General features: G+C 31.5%; 1 protein-coding gene across 1 annotated transcript; it reads right to left on the reverse strand.

Moving 5' to 3' along the window:
* Positions 1 to 231: 231 nt before the first annotated feature.
* LOC139868126 (transcription factor PIF7-like) lies at positions 232 to 18,200 on the reverse strand. The gene is given in 10 exon segments (XM_071856463.1): positions 232 to 336; positions 448 to 560; positions 12,471 to 12,756; positions 13,034 to 13,099; positions 13,190 to 13,291; positions 13,405 to 13,549; positions 17,749 to 17,810; positions 17,812 to 18,032; positions 18,035 to 18,066; positions 18,187 to 18,200. Coding segments are annotated over 10 exon segments (1,146 nt in total).
* Between the last annotated feature and the right edge of the window lie 475 nt (positions 18,201 to 18,675).

Genomic DNA, 18,675 nt, shown 5'->3' on the forward strand with positions numbered 1-18,675 from the left:
GTGAATTCATTCTCGTTCTAAAGAATTTTAGGTCGACTGTTTTGTTTTCCTTGTTTTCTCCAAACCTGACATGTTGGTTGTTAAGTTGATCTTTTTTAACAGATTTTTTGTTATGTTGTATTTTTATCAACAGACCATACAATTCATACCATGAATAACTATACAAAAAACTTGTGCATGCTCAGCGTATGAATACATACTTTGTTGTAATAACAGATTCACTAGAAGTAACTACAAGCTGCTTGTGTTTATATCAATCGTACCGGACATTGTCTTTCCATTATTTGCCTGTTGCCGATAAAATGCTGCCATGTTGTACATATCCATGTTCATATGCTGCATCAATACATAAAGCTTAGAATAAGCAACCATACTGAAGTTATAAAACTAGATTTTGACTACTAAAAGTGAAATCTGGGCTGTCCCCTTATTTTATTATTGACATACTTGTGCTAAAAACGCGCTATGTGGATCGCTTAAAGGAACAATGGTGTTCGTGGGTGGGCGACTTTGGATTGTTTGTGACGTGGCGCCTACATTGCCAGGGTGGATCATGGTTTGTGGTGAAATGACCCGTCCTAATCCATCCGGACAAAGTCCATATCGATTATAAACGATTCACAACAGTTGATTACATCGCGAGGTACTTGACCTCTATATGATACATTTTTCAAACATTGCATTCGTTTTTGAAAAGACAATCTTTCATTACATCGAAAGTTGACGGCATGCATAACATTTTATAATATATCTAACTATAATTGACTAAATAATAATCTTGATGAACTCGACGACTCGAATGCAACGTCTTTTAAAATATGTCATGAATGACTCCAAGTAATATCTCTAAGATAAGCAAATGCACAGCGGAAGATTTCTTTCATACCTGAGAATAAACATGCTTTAAAGTGTCAACCAAAAGGTTGGTGAGTTCATTAGTTTAACATAAATAATCATTTCCATCATTTTAATAGACCACGAGATTTCATATTTCCATTTCTCATAAACATACGTCCCATGCATAGAGACAAAAATATCATTCATATGGATTGAACACCTGGTAACCGACATTCACAATATGCATATAAGAATATCCCATCATTCCGGGATCCTCCATCGGACATGATATAAATTTCGAAGTACTAAAGCATCCGGTACTTTGGATGGGGCTTGTTGGGCCCGATAGATCTATCTTTAGAGCTCGCGTCAATTAGGGTGTCTGTTCCCTAATTCTTAGATTACCAGACTATATAAAAAGGGGCATATTCGATTTCGATAATTCAACCATATAATGTAGTTTCGATTACTTGTGTCTATTTCGTAAAACATTTATAAAAATTGCGCATGTATTCTCAGCCCAAAAATATAAAGGGTAAAAAGGTAAATGAAACTCACAATGCTGTATTTTGTAGTAAAAATACATATGACGGTATTGAACAACTGAACAATGCAGGGTTGGCCTCGGATTCACGAACCTATATCATATGTGTATTCATTAATACATATAATCGCAATCGAGTAAATAATTATATTATTATTAGTGATAATTTCTATATTACTAACTTATGTATTTTATCATATATTCATTTTGTATACTTTAAATAAAGTATTTATGTATTTAAGTTATGGTTTTTATATTTATTTTTATATAAATAATCTTTTGTTTACAAAATACTAGTTATAGTAATACTAGAGTAATATTAATAATCAAAATGATAATAATTATAATACCTAATACGATTAATTAAGATCATAATGGTTATGATTTCATTAGTGATAAAAATAATTATATTAATACTAATAATATACTTATATTAATAATAAAAGTCCTAATATTTATAAAATGATAATAATAATAATAATCATAATCATAGTAGTGATAATAATACTTAAAATGATAAATTTGATAATATTAATAATACTTGCTTTACTAATAATTTGCTATAGTTGATAATATTGATAACAATTAATAATACTATAATACTAATAAATAATAATAATAATAATAATAACCATGATGAAAATAATAATATTAGTTATTTTTAAAGATAATAACATTCTTTATATTAGTAATAATATTACATTCCTAATAATAGCATAATCAATAATAATAATAATGAAGATAATAATAATAACAATAATAATAAAAGTATTTCTACCTTTGAAGCCCTTTCTAAAGAAAAAACTGCCCAATATGAGACTCGAACTCGCGACCTCTCGAATAAGTACAGACACAACACCAAACCAACTGTTCCGCTCTCAATTTCCTGATTTATTTCACCATTTAATTCCTTTAACCCATTATTCCCCTTCTCTTCTTCTTCTTCATTAAATCATACATTATATTATCGCAGCCCACTTAATTAACCGGCCCAAATTACATCCTAAGTCCATGAACACAGATCTATCCATCATCAATTTTTTTTGTGGGCTTTGGTCTGACGCAATATTTTTTTTTTTTTTTTTTTTTTAAATTGTCGATGCCAAGGTTTGAACTTATGACCATATGTATTGAAGGCAAACACTGTACCACTGAGCTAACTTGTTAACTTGAATAGTACTTACATAAATTAATCTTTAACCCTTCGTATGTAATTGCTTTCTTAAAAAAATTCACTCGATCCAAAATTAGATCACAAGTGGGGTTTTTGCTTTAGTTATATGTCGGCCATAACTTCCCACTTTGTTCCCCATTATAATTAAAAAAAAAAAAAAAAAAAAAAAAACGCTGCATTTAAATTTTATATGTCCAAGTTGACAACTCTAAACTGCATCCATATTCTACCTATTTCATTATTATATCACTTGCGTACCAAACACAGAAGTAGTAGCGGGAGTTTAGAATAGGAAACATGAGAAAATAAATACAAGGATGATGATGGAGGTGATGGTTTTGCGTGGAACAGTTGTGGCAACGATGGGGCTGCAGTAATAGTTGTAGCAAGTGGTGGTTCAATTCGTGGTGTTTCAAAACAGATAAAGTAGGCGTAGTTGTAGGTGGTTTTGGGTGTTCTTAAAGGTTGGTATTTTGCGAATAAAAACAGTAACGACTAGTAGTTTGTGGAGTTTGGATGGTGTTTGTGAACTCAAGAAATAGAAGAAGATCATTAGCGGTTGCAAGTTCTCGAACATAAGGTGAAACGAAAACATCAACAATAGCATGAAACAGGAAATGGTTATGGTGGTAACAAAAGTAATCACCTCGAGTTTGTAGCTTGTAAATGGGTGGTGGTTGTTTGGTCGATCACGAAAATAGTGAACATGAGTCGAATAGTAAAGTAGCAGAAGGAAAGGTGATGGATTGTAGTTTCATGGTGGTGATTCTGTTTTGGGTTACACCATAATAGAAGGTAAGGAGTAATATAGTAGGAGAAGAGATATATTTCGCTTTAGTGAAAGTAGTGGATTCTCCTTTTGAAAACAATATGGAGAGTATATAATAGATAATAGATTGATAGATGTGTTAAATTAAAGTCAAGCAATAAAACAAAACAATATATCTCATTAAGATTCGATGCATGCATACCATTAAGTTGATAAATTAATTAACACTAAAGTGATACAGTAATCCTTAATTAACTAACAAATGTCCGTGTTTTAAGAGAAGACAGCTGCTACTTTGAAATCTCCTTGCCGACAGTTTTATTACATCGGTGTCCGTTGTTAATCAGTGGCGGATAAAAGTTTTCAGGAAAGTCCTAAAATTTTAAATTTAATAACTTTATTTATTTCAGTCTTTTAGGGTGTAAAATTGGTCATTAACTATATGCAATTATTTAAATAAAATTTAAATTAATTATGAGCTCCCACCCCAAGTAAAATACTAAATGTTAAAATTAATCAAATAGATTCTAACTATATATATATATATATATATATATATATATATATATATATATATATATATATATATATATATATATATATATATATATATATATATATTTTTTTTTTTTTTTTTTTTTTTTGACAAAGCTATAATTCATATAACTTATTTTCGGATCACCGTTTATTTTGAAATTACATAAGTTGGAATTTAACTTTTTTAATATCAATCGAAACATCAAACGAGTATTACAATCATTTAACATTTATTTTTAATATACTTAATTTATATATAGAGATATATTTTAAATAATAATTATTATAATATCCTATTTTTATTTTATTAATCTTTAATAACAAATAACATATAATACTTCAAATTATATTTCGGATTATTATTTATATATATACATACACACATATATATTTACAATTAATTTTTCGTGAATCGTCGAGAGCAGTTGAAGGTCAATTGAATATATGAACATCGTTTCAAAATTTTCTAGACTCAAAATTACATACTTTGCTTATCGTATCAAAATCATATAAAGATTAAGTTTAAATTTAGTCGGAAATTCTCGGGTCGTCACAGTACCTACCCGTTAAAGAAATTTCGTCCCGAAATTTGATTGTGATGGTCATGGTTGACAATAAGTAAGTTTTCATGACTCATATAAGTTGATAAAATAGAATTTTGATACCATAGAATAATGTGGATAAAACGATTCGATTACTCGAAGCGTATGAGCGAAGCTATCACAAAAGAGTGAAATGAGTAAATGCAAGTTTGTCTTAACCAGTGACGTAGTCATTGTTGATTTTCCAGAATTTAAGGGATTTAAAGAAAATCTTGGAAATCTATAAGATCTGATTCTTCGAGATTTAAGGAAATTAGGATCTCCTTAATTAAATGCGATGATCTGTATCAATTGCTTCGTCTGGTATCTCCACTATAAATGAATTTCTTCCGTTCCCTTATTTTCATCATTCCTATATTTTCATTCTTAATTCTTACTTCTAAAAGGTTGGGAAAATGCTTCATCCAGTTCTACTCCTTAATATAGTCTTAATTATCATTTCTATCATCCTTCTTTTTAATCTTCCACCAGAAGAATCTGGTTACTTCTACTATTACCTTGGGGTGATACTATTCTTAATTCTACCGTGTCTTTATATTGCTATTTGTATTAATATCCATGGTTTGTAATCTCCGTGTTGTTATTGGGCTTTATATTTTCTCTTATATTTCGGTGTTCCTGCTTCTGTCTCTTTTAATTATTGTCATCCACAGTTAATGCGCGCTCTTATTTGCTGCGATTTATACCCCCTTTCTATTTCAGAGCTTCATGCTTTTGTTTACTTTTCGCAAGTAATGGTCCAGAATTCATAGGTATGGAGTTTCGAATTATTATAATATACAAGGTAGAAAAGAAAGGTAGTAGCACGATTTGTTTTGTCAAATGACCAGAATTACTGAGGATAGAACTATCAAGAATATATTTTCTTGATATGTTCAGAAGTTAAGTAGAATGAAAGAGTTATGTAACCTAGCACGTGATGACGTTATGAGTATGTGAATCATCACGTCCCATTAGAAACTCAGCATGACTTACTGTAATATAATCACGTTGATCAAGTGTCATTATATTATACTAACTCATGCATCAGTTCCCAACATTACTTCAATAACATTCATATTTTAAGCTCGAAAGTTTACAGAATATAGAAACTAATAGTTTCTATATGATGTAACACTGATAGCATGAAGAGATTAATGATTTCAGATAAGAATAGTTATGAAAATATCTTCAGAAATATAGAAGATATTTATAATGAAAGATACGATGATATCTTGGAATTTCTAATATCGAAGGATGGTGAAGAAAATTTGTCCGCAAGAGTTTTGGAGTCAGAAGTAAGGTATTCACTAAAGATTTCATCAGAAACAGAATCATCAGGATTCTTAATGTACAAGTTTAGTCCTTGTGATTTGTTCACAGTCTCCTTTATAGTTTGCTCAATCCATTTTCCAATTCCAACCTTTCTAAGCTTTACCAACATACTGTTCTTTATCATCAAACTTTTTATGATTGTCTGTAGTTTCTGTTGCTTCCTTCAGCTTTTTCAATATTTAGTGTATTGATTTGTAGACTGGCTGCTTTTCAGAATTTCGGAATAGAAGATCATAATTCTAAGAGATAATTGTTATATGTATACCTATAACTGTTGATGTAGATATGCTGCAAGTTTTCAAAGTACTTGATTGCTGATCCCGGTAATTGGTATGGCTGTTATTGTTACAAGATGCGGATAAGTATATGATAGAGTTTCTATGAATAAATATAATGATTTATCAGAAAGATTTAAGCCAAGAAGCAACGAGGTTGCTGGTACGTCTGCTGGTAATATGGTGGAATATAAAAGGTTTCCCGGTAACAATAAAAGAGCACACATATAAATCAAGGTTATAATAAGGTTGTTTCGAACGGAAAGTCAAAGTTGACTTGCTGGAGCTGTGACAAAATTTACTAATTTGGAAAGGGATTGTAAAATTATTTTTCGGTAATAACAACGCCAAAGGAGCTATCACAGATACGTGTTAAACGTTTACTCAGGTTTCGAGAGTTTTCAAGTGCATAACTATATGCATCAATCTCTTCTTACGTAGATGAAGTGCGATTGGTTCATCTTCTCGATTGAGGTGTTTTCAAGAATTACAAAAGGTTTGAACGCAGATTGTAATCGTCGAGATACAATGTGGTTTAAGATGAGATCAAGTGGCAACCTTGAAGAATTGTTTAGTTTCATATATTATAATCAATATTTTAATTCATTTTAATTGTCTAATGTTATTAGTCCACAGTCGATAGTCCACAGTTGACAGTCCAATAATTCATATGTAATTTAATATATAATATTCGAAGTAATTAATACGTATCGTGACCCGTGTTCATGTCTCAGACTCGATCACAACTCAAACTATATATATTATTGTAGAATCAACCTCAACCCTGTGTAGCTAACTCCTGCATTACTGCATATAGAGTGTCTATGGTTATTCCAAATAATATATATAGATGCGTCGATATGATATGTCAAAACCTTGTATACGTGTCCCGATATTTAAAGTGTGTAAAAATAAATAACAGAAATTAAATGACGATAATTAAAGTGCGTAAAGTAAATAACAGAAATTAAATGACGATAAATAAAATTGCGAGAATGTAAATTGCGATAATTAAATTGCGATAAATAAAATGTAATCAGTTAGCTAGGAACAATTAGCTAGGAAAAGTTAGCGTGGATTCTTAACAAAATTTCTCATAGTTAATTTGTTTGTTTCTAATAAATTTTATTATGTCAAATGTTTTCTTCATTATGCCACTTGTTGGATTATGATAGGTCAAAATCCAAATATGAAATTGAATAAAAATGGTTATTCCGCGGTGAACAAATACGTATATCTGTGAGTGTATGTAGGATAGTAAATGATCGTTGAATCTGATTCGAAGAACGTACAATGTAACTTATTAATGTGAAATTTAAATATTCCTCGGGTATTACCTACCCGTTAAAATATTTTCATCATCAACAGTTTGTACAAAAGAATTTTTAATTACAATCTTTATGAAAATATACATACATATATATTTTCTTCAGATATAATCATGGATTTAATGAGTTAATATGATATTAAACTCATTTGGTTTACCATTAGAACTAGAATACATAATCTCTAAAACATTTAGAGATTACTTAATCGTCATGAAGAATGAAGATAATCGATGTAGGACGATACGTAGAACGATGATTATACTCGAGGTACATAATGAGATGTTGAGGCATGGATTGTTGATGGTACTGGTGCTGTTACTGATGGTACTGTTGGTGCCGGTGATGTTGCTGAAGCTGGTACATTTTGCACCATATTCTCCAAATTGATTACTAGAGCACGAAGTTCATTGACTTCTTGTATTACTCCGGGAGGATTGTCGGTCGGAACGAGCGGATGAATAAGGTTTAGAATCTGAGTTATGATATAGTCGTGGTGAGATATTCGAGAAGTGAGGGTGAAAATGGTGTTACGAACAGGTTCGCCGGTAAGTGCTTCAGGTTCTTCGCCAAAAGGTGAATTCGGTTAGTGGAAGGGATCGCCTTCTGCGCGTCTCCATTGATTAAGCTGACTACGAATCCATCAGATGAATTGGGGATGGATGATTGGTTGATTCATTCTGCTAACGTTGCTTCCGGAGCTTAGATGACTATCCATTCGGAATAACTGTCGGAATAACTATCGGAATAGCTGTCGGAATCCGAGGGACTCGAACTAGTTAAAGGATTTATCTCGTACGCTCAGATGAAGGATTTTCGATAAGAAATGGATTATAGGATGTAGATTAGTATCCTACAATACATAATTTACATATGCATATGTAATACTAAGATCTCATAAGTTACGGAGGAATCTACAGAAAACTATCAGGTAAAGATAACAATAACAGATACGCTAAGATATGAATTAGCAGATACGCTAAGATATGAATTTTGTCTATACACTATTCATGCAGTCAATGCAATAAGATGTGTCTAGACTAAGAATAAAAAGCAGGTAATTTACTAAGGATGATAAACAAATGATTTCTGACAAAAATGATAAGCAAAACGTTTGACATGCAGACACGGTCGAAGTCCAGACTAACTAATGCATCCTAACGACTTATCAGTTACACACACTAATGCAGACCCGGTTCACTAAGACCACCGCTCTGATACCAACTGAAATGACCCGTCCTAATCCATCCGGACAAAGTCCATATCGATTATAAACGATTCACAACAGTTGATTACATCGCGAGGTACTTGACCTCTATATGATACATTTTTCAAACATTGCATTCGTTATTGAAAAGACAATCTTTCATTACATCGAAAGTTGACGGCATGCATAACATTTTATAATATATCTAACTATAATTGACTAAATAATAATCTTGATGAACTCGACGACTCGAATGCAACGTCTTTTGAAATATGTCATGAATGACTCCAAGTAATATCTCTAAGATAAGCAAATGCACAGCGGAAGATTTCTTTCATACCTGAGAATAAACATGCTTTAAAGTGTCAACCAAAAGGTTGGTGAGTTCATTAGTTTAACATAAATAATCATTTCCATCATTTTAATAGACCACAAGATTTCATATTTCCATTTCTCATAAACATACGTCCCATGCATAGAGACAAAAATATCATTCATATGGATTGAACACCTGGTAACCGACATTCACAATATGCATATAAGAATATCCCATCATTCCGGGATCCTCCATCGGACATGATATAAATTTCGAAGTACTAAAGCATCTGGTACTTTGGATGGGGCTTGTTGGGCCCGATAGATCTATCTTTAGAGCTCGCGTCAATTAGGGTGTCTGTTCCCTAATTCTTAGATTACCAGACTATATAAAAAGGGGCATATTCGATTTCGATAATTCAACCATATAATGTAGTTTCGATTACTTGTGTCTATTTCGTAAAACATTTATAAAAATTGCGCATGTATTCTCAGCCCAAAAATATAAAGGGTAAAAAGGTAAATGAAACTCACAATGCTGTATTTTGTAGTAAAAATACATATGACGGTATTGAACAACTGAACAATGTAGGGTTGGCCTCGGATTCACGAACCTATATCATATGTGTATTCATTAATACATATAATCGCAATCGAGTAAATAATTATATTATTATTAGTGATAATTTCTATATTACTAACTTATGTATTTTATCATATATTCATTTTGTATACTTTAAATAAAGTATTTATGTATTTAAGTTATGGTTTTTATATTTATTTTTATATAAATAATCTTTTGTTTACAAAATACTAGTTATAGTAATACTAGAGTAATATTAATAATCAAAATGATAATAATTATAATACCTAATACGATTAATTAAGATCATAATGGTTATGATTTCATTAGTGATAAAAATAATTATATTAATACTAATAATATACTTATATTAATAATAAAAGTCCTAATATTTATAAAATGATAATAATAATAATAATCATAATCATAGTAGTGATAATAATACTTAAAATGATAAATTTGATAATATTGATAATACTTGTTTTACTAATAATTTGCTATAGTTGATAATATTGATAACAATTAATAATACTATAATACTAATAAATAATAATAATAATAATAATAATAATAATAATAATAATAATAATAATAATAATAACCATGATGAAAATAATAATATTAGTTACTTTTAAAGATAATAACATTCTTTATATTAGTAATAACATTACATTCCTAATAATAGCATAATCAATAATAATAATAATGAAGATAATAATAATAACAATAATAATAAAAGTATTTCTACCTTTGAAGCACTTTCTAAAGAAAAAACTGCCCAATATGAGACTCGAACCCGCGACCTCTCGAATAAGTACAGAAACAACACCAAACCAACTGTTCCGCTCTCAATTTCCTGATTTATTTCACCATTTAATTCCTTTAACCCGTTATTCCCCTTCTCTTCTTCTTCTTCATTAAATCATACATTATATTATCGCAGCCCACTTAATTAACCGGCCCAAATTACATCCTAAGTCCATGAACACAGATCTATCCATCATCAATTTTTTTGTGGGCTTTGGTCTGACGCAATATTTTTTTTTTTTTTTAAAAAAAAATTGTCGATGCCAAGGTTTGAACTTATGACCATATGTATTGAAGGCAAACACTGTACCACTGAGCTAACTTGTTAACTTGAATAGTACTTACATAAATTAATCTTTAACCCTTCGTATGTAATTGCTTTCTTAAAAAAATTCACTCGATCCAAAATTAGATCACAAGTGGGGTTTTTGCTTTAGTTATATGTCGGCCATAACTTCCCATTTTGTTCCCCATTATAATTAAAAAAAAAAAAACTCTGCATTTAAATTTTATATGTCCAAGTTGACAACTCTAAACTGCATCCATATTCTACCTATTTCATTATTATATCACTTGCGTACCAAACACAAAAGTAGTAGCGGGAGTTTAGAATAGGAAACATGAGAAAATAAATACAAGGATGATGATGGAGGTGATGGTTTTGCGTGGAACAGTTGTGGCAACGATGGGGCTGCAGTAATAGTTGTAGCAAGTGGTGGTTCAATTCGTGGTGTTTCAAACAGATAAAGTAGGCGTAGTTGTAGGTGGTTTTGGGTGTTCTTAAAGGTTGGTATTTTGCGAATAAAAACAGTAACGACTAGTAGTTTGTGGAGTTTGGATGGTGTTTGTGAACTCAAGAAACAGAAGAAGATCATTAGCGGTTGCAAGTTCTCGGACATAAGGTGAAACGAAAACATCAACAATAGCATGAAACAGGAAATGGTTATGGTGGTAACAAAAGTAATCACCTCGAGTTTGTAGCTTGTAAATGGGTGGTGGTTGTTTGGTCGATCACGAAAACAGTGAACATGAGTCGAATAGTAAAGTAGCAGAAGGAAAGGTGATGGATTGTAGTTTCATGGTGGTGATGCTGTTTTGGGTTACACCATAATAGAAGGTAAGGAGTAATATAGTAGGAGAAGAGATATATTTCGCTTTAGTGAAAGTAGTGGATTCTCCTTTTGAAAACAATATGGAGAGTATATAATAGATAATAGATTGATAGATGTGTTAAATTAAAGTCAAGCAATAAAACAAAACAATATATCTCATTAAGATTCGATGCATGCATACCATTAAGTTGATAAATTAATTAACACTAAAGTGATACAGTAATCCTTAATTAACTAACAAATGTCCGTGTTTTAAGAGCAGACAGCTGCTACTTTGAAATCTCCTTGCCGACAGTTTTATTATATCGGTGTCCGTTGTTAATCAGTGGCGGATAAAAGTTTTCAGGAAAGTCCTAAAATTTTAAATTTAATAACTTTATTTATTTCAGTCTTTTAGGGTGTAAAATTGGTCATTAACTATATGCAATTATTTAAATAAAATTTAAATTAATTATGAGCTCCCACCCCAAATAAAATACTAAATGTTAAAATTAATCAAATAGATTCTAACTATATATATATATATATATATATATATATATATATATATATATATATATATATATATATATATATATATATATATATATATATTTTTTTTTTTGTTTTTTTTTTTTTTTGACAAAGCTATAATTCATATAACTTATTTTCGGATCACCGTTTATTTTAAAATTACATAAGTTGGAATTTAACTTTTTTAATATCAATCGAAACATCAAACGAGTATTACAATCATTTAATATTTATTTTTAATATACTTAATTTATATATAGAGATATATTTTAAATAATAATTATTATAATATCCTATTTTTATTTTATTAATCTTTAATAAGAAATAACTTATAATACTTCAAATTATATTTCGGATTGTTATTTATATTAATACATACACACATATATATTTACAATTAATTTTTCGTGAATCGTCGAGAGCAGTTGAAGGTCAATTGAATATATGAACATCATTTCAAAATTTTCTAGACTCAAAATTACATACTTTGCTTATCGTATCAAAATCATATAAAGATTAAGTTTAAATTTAGTCAGAAATTCTCGGGTCGTCACATGTGGGACCATGTAAGAATGCTGAGTTGGCGGAGGAATGATTCCTGGCATACCCATTTTAACGAATCCCATTTCCATTCGGGCTACCATTGACATTTGAAGCTGTTGTTGTCGTTGTTGTTGTTGCTGTTGGTGGTGGTGGTGGTAGTGGTGGTGTTGGTGCAATTGTAGGGTTATTGGCATCATCATTTATTGTGTTTGAAATGGCATGTTCTTCATTAACTGCACTTGTGCTTGCAAGTTCTTTAAGTAATCGACGGCTTCATCGAGCATCGATGCTTTCTCCGTCTATATAAACAATTTTCTAATTTAGATACTTTTCACATATAATTGACCAAGGAAATGTGCTATATGTTGACTTCTGCAGTCAAAATGGTAAATCCAAATGCTAAAACTAAACAAAAGTGATTGAAACATTCAAGTTCTTTTGATAACTCATTTTAGGTTATACATTTTAAAATGCATTAAAAGATGTAGGTACAAATTCGAGTTCTGACTTTGAATGTGGAGATTGGTTAGTTTGACTTCTAAAGTCAGACTGTACAAGAAACACACAAAATCACACCTTATTAGCATTAGGCACTAGCTTCTGCAGAGCTTTCATCTTCTGGTTGATCCTTTCTCTTCGTCGCTAAAATAATACATAATCATATAAAAATTACATTTATCAATCTCAATTATGATTTTTTATATATAAAAGTAAGAAAAGTTAGCAAATTACACGTTCGGATTGGTTATGAATAGCAGCAGCCCTGATTCTTCGACTTGAATGAGATCGCACCATTTCATCCTCAGTCCTGCCTTCTTCTTCTTCTTGGTTTTCCTGAACAAAATAAAATATAAAAATTCAATTTCAATTTCAAAATCATTTCAGTACATTTCAATATACTTTATAATTAAGATCCAATTTTTAGTAACAATTTTGCAGCTTTATACCGATCCAAATTGACAAGCAGAATCATCAGTTTTCTGACTTTTGACGCTCTGATTAGGCGAGTCACACGAAGGCCATGTCATCATTGTGGTGTCATTTTCTTTAGAATTAGTAGTTGTACTATTGCAAGTATTATCTTCCTGCAACCTTGTTGTAGAAAACAATTGAATGATTTCACAGATTGAATTAAATTTTAAGCAACAATCAACTTTGATGTTCTTATTAATCGAATCGAAAAACAAACTGATTACAATTAGCTATTGAAAACAGAAACAAAACAAAAACGATTCGTGAAAACTTATCTCTAAACTATCGATTAACCTATCTATTTATACAGATAATCGAATGTCAGTTGCTTGGAGATCAATCAAAACTTGGCCGATACCCTATAATGAATTTGAATTGGAATCTATTAATGAAAACTAAAACTTGTTCACATCAACCCTTATTCTTTTAGTCATTTACAGAAAACACCCTAAACTTATCTTTGAGAATTTTCAGTTTACACCCTTACGCTTCACAATCTCCACCTTAAAGTGACAATTATCACTTAATATCAAGAATCTCCAAACACCCTTTGAACTTAGTACCAGGTAATGATTTTGTAAGCATATCAGCCGGATTTTCAGAAGTATGAACTTTCAGAACTTCTACAGTACCTGCTTCAATTACATCTCTAATAAAATGCAATCTAACATCTATATGCTTTGTTCTTTCATGGTACATGGGATTTTTAGACAAATGCAGGGCACTTTGATTATCACAATGAACTATAGCAATCGGGTCACTTAACCCAAGTTCAGCAACAAAACCTTTAATCTAAATGGCTTCTTTAATTGCTTCTGTTAATGCAATATATTCAGCTTCTGTTAAGGATAGGGCCACTATGTGTTGTAATGATGCTTTCCAGCTTATTGTACAACCAAATAGTTTGAACACATAACCACTTAAAGATCTGCACTTATCTCTATCTCCAGCATGATCTGAGTCAACATAACCTTCAACACAGACTTCATCTGATTCTGTATTGTGATAAACTAATCCCATATTTGAAGTTCCCTTAATATACTTCATAATCCATTTGACTGCATCCCAATGTTTCTTGCCTGGATTAGCCATGTAGAAAAGCAGTTTTAACATCAAGTTGTTCTAACTCTAGATTAAAATGTGCAGTTAAAGCTAACATAATTCTAATTGAACTATGTTTAACCACTGGAGAAAAAACTTCATTGAAATCAATACCTTCCCTTTAGGTGAACCCTTTAGCAACTAATCTTGCTTTGAACCTAGGTGGTTCCATGCTATCAACACCTTCTTTTAACTTATATATCCATTTTCAACCTACAAGCTTTTAACCTTTAGGTTTTTCAATAAGTTCCCATGTGTCGTTTTCATGCAATGAAGTTATTTATTCTTGCATAGCTAGTTGCCAATTATCTCTTTCAGGTGAGTTTATAGCTTCATCATAGCTCAGTGGTTCATTACAGTCTTCCTTTTCTGCAGCTGCAAAAGCAACTGCTGTGATGTCAGTAGCTGTATATGCTTCAACTGTGACATCAGCATGACCATACCTTGCAGGTGGTTTAATTGTTCTTCTAACCCTATCTCTGGTTAGTTGATAACTACTAAAAGATGATTGACTTCTATCTTGACTAGAACTATCATCATTTAAGTCCTTTTGACTTCAATCTTCAACTTTAGGCTCCACCTCAATTTGAACATTTGGTGTTTGACTTTGAATATTCACATTAGCTAACAGATCTTTATAGAACTTACTTTCATCAAACGTCACATCTTTACTTAAGATTACTTTGGACCCACCCTCATCCATTCTTCATAACCTATAACCTTTTACTCCTTCAGGATACCCTAGCAATACACACTTAATGGCTCTAGGTTCTAACTTACCCTGTTTAACATGAGCATAAGCTACACAACCAAACATTCTTAAATGAGAATAATTTGAATGTTTATTGTTCCACACCTCCATAGGTGACTTGTAATTAATAGCAGATGATGGTGACAAGTTGATCAAATAGGCTGCAGTTGTCACTGTTTCACCCCAAAACTTTTTAGGAAACCCTGACTGTGAAAACATGCACCTTACTTTATTTAACAAAGTTCTATTCATTCTTTCTGCTAACCCATTCTGCTGTGGTGTTCCAGGTATAGTCTTATGCCTGGATATTCCACTTTGCCTACAATATTCTTCAAACTGTTTATTGCAGTATTCAAGCCCATTATCAGTTCTAAGTTTCTTAACCTTTCTATCTGTCTGGTTTTCAACTAATACCTTCCGTTCTTTGAACTTTTCAAAAGCATCATTTTTGTTTACCAATAAGAACACCCATACCCTTCTAGAGTAATCATCTATGATGGACAGAAAATATCTTGCACCACTCATTGTTTCTACTTTAGCTGGACCCCATAAATCAGAATGTACATAATCTAGTACACCTGTAGTATTGTGCCTTCCTTTGCTAAACTTAACCCTATGAGCTTTTCCATAAATGCAATGCTCACAGAACCCAATGGTTGTGCTATTTAGACTGCCCAAAACACCAATCTTATTTAGCTCTTTCATCCCAAGTTCACTCATGTGACCTAACCTTTTATGCCACATTATTGCTTTGTTATCATTAACACTTGAAACAGAAGCTACACAACTTAATGCTTTCTCTATCAAATTATAGGTATTAAACTTGCCTTTAACACCTTGAAGTACTAGTTTAGACCTCTTAAACACAGACAATACACCATTCTTGATTTTTAAATCAAATGGTTCTTGATCAAGCATTCCTAAAGAGATTAAATTTCTCCTAATGTCAGGCACATATCTTACTTCATCCAAAGTCATCCAAAGTGAATTCATCACCTTTTTCACCTTTGAATGTGACATCACCTATACCTATGATTTTGCAAGGTCTATCATACCTAAAAGCACTAAACCACCATCAAATGACCTATAGTTTTCCAAGAAACTCTTATTATTAGTCATATGATATGAACACCCTGAATCAATAAGCCAATCTAATTTGTTCTTATCAGATGTAACTACCATTACTTATGCACTATCATAACCAGTATCAGAAAAAGAATCAGACTGTTTTACCTCCTTTTTCTTTTTTCCAAATTTGCCCTTTTTCTTTGCAGCATAGTTTGGATCAAAATCAGGACAGTCATTCTTTACGTGACCTTCAGACTTGCAGATGAAACATCTTCTTTTGAACTTTGACTTTGACTTTATGGTATTCTTTTGATCTCTTCTTTCAGGTTTTCTGACCAACAGACCCTCTGCAAATTCTTCTTGATCGTTTCTTTTCTTTAATTCCTTGGAGTTAATAGCAGCAAACAAATCTTCCATCTTAAGTTCTTCTCTTCCATACAAAATTGTATCAACAAAGTGTTCATACTAAGATGGTAGAGAAGCCAGAAACAAGATAGCTTGATCTTCATCATCTATCTTTATATCAATGTTCTCCAAATCCAGTAGAATCTTGTTGAATTCATCTACATGATCATCAAGTTTCTTTCCTGATGTCATTACAAACGTATAAAGCCTTTTCTTGAGATATAACCGATTAGCCAAAGATTTGGTCATATACAGATCTTTCAATTTGGTCCAAATACCTGCTGCAGTTGTTTCTTTTAAGATTTCTCTCAAAACTTTATCGCCCAAACAGAGAATTAAAGCACTATGTGCCTTCTCTAAACATGTGGCTTTTTCTGCATCTGTCATTGTATCTGGTAACGACTCTTCAAGAGTTGCCACACATCCATTCTGTGTCAATAGTGCTCACATCTTGAGTCTCCATAGACCAAAATCATTCTTGCCATCGAACTTCTCAATATTGAACTTAACATTCACTATTGCTCTATTTTACCTTTGTTGGAACCCTAGTTCTTCTTTGTAACCTTCTTCTGTTAGATCTTCAATTCGAATTCAAAGCCGGATCACGATTAACCCGCTCTGATACCAATTGTAGAAAACAATTGAATGATTTCACAGATTGAATCAAATTTTAAGCAACAATCAACTTTGATGTTCTTATTAATCGAATCGAAAAACAAATTGATTACAATTAGCTATTGAAAACAGAAACAAAAAAAAAAACGATTCGTGAAAACTTATCTCTAAACTATCGATTAACCTATCTATTTATACAGATAATCGAATGCCAGTTGCTTGGAGATCAATCAAAACTTGGCCGATACCCTATAATGAATTTGAATTGGAATCTGTTAATGAAAACTAGAACTTGTTCACATCAACCCTTATTCTTTTAGTCATTTACAGAAAACACCCTAAACTTATCTTTGAGAATTGTCAGTTTACACCCTTACACTTCACACTTGTAGTGCTCAAATTGTTTACATATTGATCATGAACAATCACAGACGATCGTGGGTCGTTTCTTTAAGTAACTTTGGCCCTCGCTATCGCCCATTTTCTGAATTGAAGATGCGATATTCGAACTTATTATATTGTGTGTTCTTGGCCAGTTTTGTGTTTCTTGTAGTCCAATTTCTTGAATTTTACTTTTGTTGTAACATATGGTAGCTTGATGAACAACATATTCTAATGTTTTATTATTCCCTCCATGCTCACGCATGGCTGGCTGACCATTTCCCATCTTATTTCTGCAACACCATAGTCACTAAGCCTGAAAATTACACACGTTAAAAGTAAGTAAATTACTAAGATACACATTAGTTAAAATCTTAAAAAGATCATTTCTTTGATGTTTAATACAAATATAAATATTTTTTAAACTACTGTTAACCTTGAAAATGTCATTTTTTCTGTTAAAATGGAAGAAGCTGAATGTAGTAGTGTGTGCACACACATATAGACACTTGCAAGACAGGTTTTATAACATAAGGAGAAAAAGGTTAGACCTTAATTGCACAAAGTACAAGTCAAGTGTAGCACCTCTGGAAAAAGGCTTTATCTTTAAAAGGAAATGATTGTGTACATGGGGACAAGAGGAGTGGTAAGCTCCTGCTAGTGATGAGTAAAAGTCCTGAAAAACTGAAACCGAACCGGTACCGGTACTGAAAATCGATACCGATAGAGATTCGGTTTCATGGGTTAATTCGGTTTCAGTACAATCAGGACCGGTACTGGTTCGTTACCAAGAAACCGATTTTAAATACCGGAATTTTTTTTATAAGAAAAGCAGAAACTTTATTATGTTCATCATCATATCAAAATTAATATACAAATCATATATTACAACAAATGAAAATTATACAATGAATGATGAAACAAG

The sequence above is a fragment of the Rutidosis leptorrhynchoides genome, chromosome 9 (assembly GCF_046630445.1).
Source record: "Rutidosis leptorrhynchoides isolate AG116_Rl617_1_P2 chromosome 9, CSIRO_AGI_Rlap_v1, whole genome shotgun sequence".
Classification (NCBI taxonomy): domain Eukaryota; kingdom Viridiplantae; phylum Streptophyta; class Magnoliopsida; order Asterales; family Asteraceae; genus Rutidosis; species Rutidosis leptorrhynchoides.